The sequence below is a fragment of the Helobdella robusta genome (assembly GCF_000326865.2).
Source record: "Helobdella robusta unplaced genomic scaffold HELROscaffold_6, whole genome shotgun sequence".
NCBI lineage: Eukaryota > Metazoa > Annelida > Clitellata > Rhynchobdellida > Glossiphoniidae > Helobdella > Helobdella robusta.
Window position 1 is genome coordinate 3,882,019 of NW_008705330.1, and position 8,139 is coordinate 3,890,157.

The following is an 8,139-nucleotide window of genomic DNA, read 5'->3' on the forward strand; positions in this document are numbered from 1 at the left end:
GGTCTGCCATGAATCAAACTTCCCTAACTCAAAACAATATAAACATAAACTGTCTAAATATTCTAATTTGCATAGCAATTTATTTGACGATTTTAATCATTTTAAAATAACAATAAACACTTTCAAAATTTCGCCACTAAGTTTTTTGAACAGTTTTAATTTGTATTAATTAACTTACATTGATTTAAACGTTCCCGGCGTCCTACATTTAGGACATGTAAAAAAAATTTTTTGATATAAAAAGTAAGCGTTATATAAATATTGTATTTTTTGTCATGTTTTAGAAGTCTATGTAGTCTGCTTTTAAAATATAAACAAACTGATAACAAGTTTATTTTACTATTTTCAATCAATTTCATTTTGTTTAAACGATAAGATTTGTAAATTTTTAGATATGTCCCGACAACGGTTGGTGCTACTAAATCATATTTTTAAAAAGTTTTTTAATTCTATTTGAAATATTATCTTCAAAGTCCATTGTCTTAACTGATGAAATATTGAATGTTTCAGTAACATCTCCTCGCCGTAGTGATCATGTAAAAAGTCCTGTCCTACATGTAGGACGTAGGGCACAAAACATTATAATATCCATATAGTTTTACTATATCCACCCATTGTTATCTATAAATAATTTTTATGCAAATGTGCACCATGAAAAGGAGGCATGGAATCAGTATTAATAATTACACATAACATAATAAGAATAACATAATTATAATTTTGCAGAAAATACACGCTCCACGAAGTTATGACGATGCTGGAAGATAGTCCAGATTCTGTGCCATCATCTGGTGTTGATATTTTTTTACAACCTCCTGAAAATGCATGTGGAGACATTACGGACGAAGATTCGGGAAACGAAGACATTCTAACAATCAATAATCTCCCGGCGAGTCTGTTACGTGCTGATGCTGAGAGAAAAGAATTATCTGATGATGATAATAATTATGATGTCAACGATGATGAGAGTCAGCCAACTACATCCAGTTGGAAGCCACCCAAAAAAAAATGAAGGTGTACACCTGGAATAAAAGTGACCTAGCTGAATCAGCAATTACCTCAAGGGCATGGGTAACTAAAGATATAGTTAAAATTGATGAATCACCAATTGACCTTTTTCTCAAATTTTTTGATAAGGATTTGTGCAGTCTTTTCGTTAACAACACCAATCATTATGCAGCTCACAGGAACAAGAACCTTGACATGACCGTGGAAGAGCTGAAATGCTTCATAGGAATTCTTCTTTTGAGTGGTTATGTTGATGTACCACGCCGTCGAATGTACTGGCAGCAGTGTGAAGACACGCACAATGCCATAGTCTCCGCAGCCATGACTAGGAATCGTTTTGACGATATCATGTCATGTCTTCACGTTGTTGACAGCATAAGCAAAGACGACAAGTTTGCAAAAGTTCGTCCTCTTTTTGAAGCCCTGAACAATAAATTCCAAACATATGCCCCTCATGAAGAAAATCACTGTGTTGATGAGGCCATGGTGGCTTACTTTGGTCGGCATGGTTGCAAGCAATTTATAAGAGGGAAACCAATTAGGTATGGATTCAAGTTATGGGTTGGTTCTACACGACTTGGTTATGTGAATTGGATCGAGCCATATCAAGGTGTGGGTACAAGGATTGACCCCAAATACAAAGATCTAGGCCTTGGAGCAGGTGTTATACTTCAATATACTGATGTACTGTCAAGGATGGGTGACTACCCATACCATATCTTTTTCGACAACTTTTTTACGTCGATACCGTTGCTGTCAGAACTTTCACAAAGGAATTTGAAAGCAACAGGAACTATTCGAAAAAACAGAACGTCAAAGTGTCCTACCCAGGACACAAAAACTATGAAGAAAAATGATCGAGGATCATACGACTTTCAACTAGCTAAAGATGCTAACATCGTTGTGTGCAAATGGAATGACAACAGTGTTGTGTCCATTGCTTCAAATGCATTAACTGTAAAACCGACACACACTGTTAGCAGATATTCGCAAAAACTGAAAAAGAATATTGCTGTTCCGCAACCGCATCTCATCCGCGTCTACAACGAAAATATGGGGGGTGTCGATCGCTCTGATCAGAACATAAGCTTGTATCGTATATCTATAAGAGGAAAGAAATGGTATTTTCCTCTAATATGCCACTGTGTAGATCTCATTGAACAGAATTCTTGGCAGCTCCACAAATCAGGCATAGGTACACTGGATCATCTACAGTTTCGACGTCGCATTGCTACCGCTCTTTTAGAGACCAACTCCAGAATTTCAAAGAGTACAGGTCGGCCATCACAAACGGAACATATCGACTCAAGATATGACCGATTGGATCATTTAGTGGAACCTCAAGATAAACAAACAAGATGTCGACACTGCCATCAGAAATGCACAACTCGTTGCAATAAGTGCAACATTGGTTTGCGCGTGAAGTGTTTCATTGACTACCACAAGAAATAGACAAATTAATTGCTTTTATTTTTTGATTTTATTATCTGTTATGAAGTTTCATTAGATTTCAGAGAATATGAACCTTTAAGAATGTTGATGTTTGTTTGTGTGTGTATATGTTCCCAATGTCCTATATGTAGGACAGCTGTTTTCTCAATGACTAGTGACACCATAATTTTTTTTAATTGTATCTATTTCTGGAACTTAACTTGACCAGAATAATCATAATATTGTTTAAATTTCTGAAAAAAAATACTCTGGGAACAACAACATTATCTACTCAGCAATAATGTCATCATATGCCATTTATTGTGATAGAATCATTAACTGAAAAAATCATTTAAAACTAATCTGTTGAAAAAATCATTTAAAACTAATTTGTTCTAGTTGTACACATTCTGTATATGATGACGAGCTTCGCAAAATATTTTGTAAAAGTTTATAATATTTTATAATAATTTCTATTTTATTCTATTAAATTTTAGTTATCATTGACAATTAATTCTTCTTTTTTATGAGTGTATTATGTTGCAAATAAAAAAACGTTCCCATTATTATTATTATTACCATAATTATTACTATTATTACTGTTACTACTACTTATTTTTATCATTGTTTATTATTATTATTATAGTTATTACTGTTATTTTCATTATTTATTATTATTACTATTAAATTCAGCATAATATTGAAATTAACACAAAACTGTAGTAGTGAATAAACAAATAATTGTGAATTAATTTGGAATAAAAAAAATCAATCAATCAATCAATCTTCGTTTTGCGTCCAGAGACCCGGTTTCCCGAGGTAGGACGTGACTAATGACGTGACAAAAAGAAACTATTTCCTAAAAAATTATTCAATTGAAGTCATCACTACACCATCCAGCCGTTTATATCCCCGTAAGAAAAAGTCGTAGTAAATTACGGTATCACGACCAAACGGTGCAGCAAGAAAGGCACAGACAAAAGAGCAGTGTAGAAAAAAAGGCTTGATCTAAAAAGACACATACAATAAGGGCGCAAAACAAAAAGGGCGCGAGTCATAAGGGCGCCATTTCTGAAATCTACATAATACTTTTATTCACATTATTGTCTAGGTTTATCTATATCTAGTTTACCTTTTCTATTGTATTTAATAGTTATTTTAGCGGGAATTTTAATTGCGATATTCTACGTTTATATGATTGTTTATGTGTAATTCAATTTGAATAGTAAGTAAAGTTAATGCATTTATATCATTTTATACGTAACAAATTATTTAATAATTAATTATTTGATTGGAGTGATATCAATAATATTAATGATTTTGTTGCTGATTTTATGAGTTACTTTTATAGTGATTATTTAAATGATGTAAAAGTGAATTTAGAGTGGATATTCAATTGTGATTTTAAAAGCAGGGTTTTATTAAACTATGGTTTTTAGGTTTTATTAATGTTTTTTTATTTTCTCATTATTTCACTTTATTTTAATATCTAAAAAGTCTAATTAAGATCATTAGGTTTATAAAAAAATTAAATTTTGAAGCTTAAATGATTTTTTTTTAATTCCAATTCTAATAGTTTCTAAAAAAAAGTAATATTGTAGGTTTTTTGTGACTTTGTTAAATATGAAATAAAATGTTATTACATTTTCTTTGTTAAAAAATCAAATCTTAAAAAACCAAAAAGATATACAAAATTTTAAAAAACCTAAAAAATTTTGTATAAAAACCTAGGTTTTTAACACCCATGTTTAAAGACCACATCAGTTTGACTGATTTACTTTTTTATTTTTGACTACATTTTATTTTTATAATTCATTATGTGCACATACAAAAAAGTTTATTGCTTTAAATCATTAATACATGAAATGATTTGAATAAAATTTGATTGCATTGGATGGCCACATTGTAATTTTTAAAGTGAATATTTTGCATGTATATATATATATATATATATATATATATATATATATATATATATATATATATATATATACACACAATATTCTATAAATTCTACCGAATGTTTGGCGTTAATATGTTTGTAGTTCGTTTTTTCAATTTTTCTCACTAAAGTTTTTTGGTGAACGTTTAGTTTATTAAAATTCAAAATAAACTTATTTTCAGAATTCATGCTGCAAATAAGGCCATATTTCGATTCCGAATGAATCATCATCAGTGCTTTTTGACGTTTATATAGGGAAATATTGACTTTGTCAAAATGAACTTAGTATATATATATAGGTGTATATATATATATATATATATATATATATATATATATATATATATATATATATATATATATATATAATCATGATCATAAAATATCTTTACCATATGATACTATATCACGTTATGACCATAAAACACTATATCCCATCCTGATAATAAGATAATACATTACATCATGATCATAAGATACTATATTACATAACGATAATAAAATACAACATTGCATCATGACCATAAGATATTATATCAAATCATGATCATACGATACTATATCACACCATGATATTAGAACACTGTCTCACATCATAATCATAAGATATTACATCACATCATTCTCATAAGATATAATGTCCTGATATCATATCTCAGGATATCAGAGCAGTTTATATCAGTTAAATTAAATAGTAAATTTTATAATTACAACAAGTCATATCAGATCCATTTTTCTTTGGTAATATTACATCACAGATAACAACATCACAAGTTCAAAAAATAATTTAACAACAAATAACATCTCAACATTTTAACATACAATAAAATCTCAACAACAAACAACATTTAAATGACAACAACGACGATTACGACAAAAACAGCAACCAACTGGATCTGAAACTTCCTGAGTGAATCTTCAGCATGTTGCAGCATGACAAGGTCAAAGTTCAACTTCTTCATCATCCTCTTCGTCTCCTGATGCTTCTTGTATCCAACGTAGAAACCAAGGATGGCCAGAGAAAGTGATAAGATGAACATGACATCTCTCAACATGCTGTCATGCACTGCTGAGGTTTAAGCATATGTTGTATTTTGGATGTTGCACGTTGAAAGTTATGTGTTGCATGTTGTGTGTCATATGTTTTACACATTAGACGATGCATTTCGTTTGCTGAATGTTTTCGCTGTGTCTTAATGAAATGTAGTGTAGCTGCGTGTGTATCATTATAATTTACTACCACAATCTCTGTGGTTCAAAGAAGAAATTAATTCAAACATGCCTTCAGCAGCATGTTTGAAGAAATGTGACATTTCAAATATCGATTCTCAACCACTCAACCGTTAGAACGTGCGGTAGGTTTCGCTTGTTAATGATGATCTATCTTTTCATTTCTTTATAACATGAAGAAGATGTTCGGGGTTTTGGGATAATTAAAAGGATGTCTAAAAACAACTTTCAATTTATTGCAACCTTCCTACTTCCTTTAAATACACACAAAATCGTCACAATAAACAAAACATAAAATAATGTGAAAACATTTTGCAGCTGGTTCATTCGTTTGCCTACCTTTAGGAACGCCGAAGAGAACAATGTCGGCAGCTTTGAGAGCAATCTTCTGTTTGTGGATGATGTTTCGTATGCCGAGCATTGTGTATAGGGGGTTGTGGATAGTGCTGGCCAGTCTGTTGATGGTCGTGAAAAAAATGGTGTTTTGTTGGTTTTGTTGTGATTTTGTTGTTGTATTGTTGTTGTTGTTGTGTTGTTATTATTGATGTTTCATGTTTTTACATGCTGCTATTAATGTACTTTTATTTTTTTTAACTGAACAAGGCAAATTATGATAAAATTTTAATGTTTCTTGTTGTTGTTTTTCTTGTTATCATCAACATGGTGGGTTATTGAATGTTGTTGTTTACATCAAGCAGGTAACATCAAAGTTTAACTGTTATTTAAGCGTTAATTTTGAGTCATGTTGGTTGTTGATAATGGCTTCAGATTACAAATTTTCTTACCATATAAAAAAAGGAAAAAAAGGATGCCTAAATTTAAAAATAAAGAAGAAACAGACGAGGAAAATGGCTAATGAAATATAGAACGGAATGATGACGTAATGTGAGGGTGGCTGGAATGACCTGGGCAGAAGTTTTCCATTGACGTCGTGCAACTTGAACAGCTGGGAGTATTGATGGAGGTCCACATGCACGTCCAACCAATCAACAACTTCATCAACCGTCCAGTTGTACACTGTGTTTTGTTGCGTTGTTGTCGCTTGTGTATTTTGATGTGTTGTTGTGTATTTTGTTAGGCTGTTGTGTATTGTTAACGTTGATATTGTGCTGTTGTGTGGTGGTTGTTGGTGTTGTGGGGTTTTCAATGTGTTGCAGTTTTTGTAACAAAAATCCTCCCTCTCAAACATTACAAACGAAACATTTGAGTAGTGATTATAGAACGGCTTCCTTTTTCTCGGAACACGTTTAACTTAAAAATTTAATTTTTACTTTTGCCTGTTCTAAATAAAAAAAAAAAACAAAATTTAGTTGATAAGCTAAATGAACCAATCAAACAAACAAAAAAATGATGGTGTATATAAATGACCAAAGATACATATATGTCAAACCAACAGATGTTTCAAGCAGTTGTAAACTGAATCAATATTTTCATTGTTAGATGTGTTTGAACAATTATAAAAAAACAATCTTGTAAACTTCCCAAATATATAAACATGATAACTTATCCACCCGTCAGTCCGTCAGTCCATCCATCCATCCATTCATTCATCCAGCCATTCATTCACTGAATAAATTAAAAATCAATAACGAACCAGACAGAATCAAAAAACAATAAAAAGCAGAATGATAGCAGGATGGAGATACAGAATAAATTTTTTATTATGACTTGTTGCACCATCCTACAAAGCAATCATCACTGTCCCATGGGAAATCAAGAAGATGCATTTACATTTAATAGGAAAGGTGCATGCTGGTAATACTAACATTTATCATTATTATTATTATTATCATTATTATCAACTTAATTAAATGCATATACACGAACTACTCAATAACAGTATCCGGATGCGACCAGCTAACACCGCACATTCCAGTCAAACGAGGAGTGCTTCAAGGTGATCCCATGTCTCCACTGCTCTTCAACCTCTGCTTTAACCCCCTAATGAAATTAGTTGAAAAAACCGAATATCAACAATGCGGCTACATTTGGGGTCCCACGGCTAAATTAAAGACAAGAGCGTGGCTACAATTCGCAGACGACACGGCGATCATTGCTAACAGCACTGGAAGCGCTCAAAAGTTAATCGACTTAAACAATGCATGGTGCAAAGCTACTGGAATGACAATGAGGATAGACAAATGTTCCTTATTCGGCATGAGAAAAAGAAAAGATGCTTATGAACAGTTTCATCCGATGCTGTCCATCGACAACAAACATATTCCTCATGTAGATATTGGAGGCCACTTCGTATATTTAGGTAAGTTATACGATTTCGAAGGAAATAATACAAAGGCCAACAATCTAATGTTCAATAAACTCAAAAAAATATTAACAACTGTCAGTGAACTGAACACAACAGCTCAACTCAAATTACAAATCCTCAGACTTTGCCGTCACAATTTGCGTTTGAGTTTCGAATGTACGATACATCGCTGACTTGGATTGGTGAAAACTTAGACACCTTGGTCACCGAATCGGCAAGAACATGGCTATCATTGCCTATCAGCAGCTGTCTGTGGAAACTA

At 32.1% G+C, this 8,139-nt stretch overlaps 1 protein-coding gene across 1 annotated transcript in view; it reads right to left on the reverse strand.

Annotated features, from left to right (window-relative positions):
- Positions 1–5,960: 5,960 nt before the first annotated feature.
- The window catches only part of HELRODRAFT_151351 (hypothetical protein), a gene marked incomplete at both ends in the record, with an annotated part of 4,888 nt that continues 2,709 nt past the window's right edge, over positions 5,961–8,139 (reverse strand). The window contains 2 exons of the mRNA XM_009029309.1: positions 5,961–6,066; positions 6,517–6,628. Coding sequence (XP_009027557.1) covers positions 5,961–6,066; positions 6,517–6,628 — 218 coding nt within the window. The remainder of the gene's footprint in view (positions 6,067–6,516; positions 6,629–8,139) is intronic.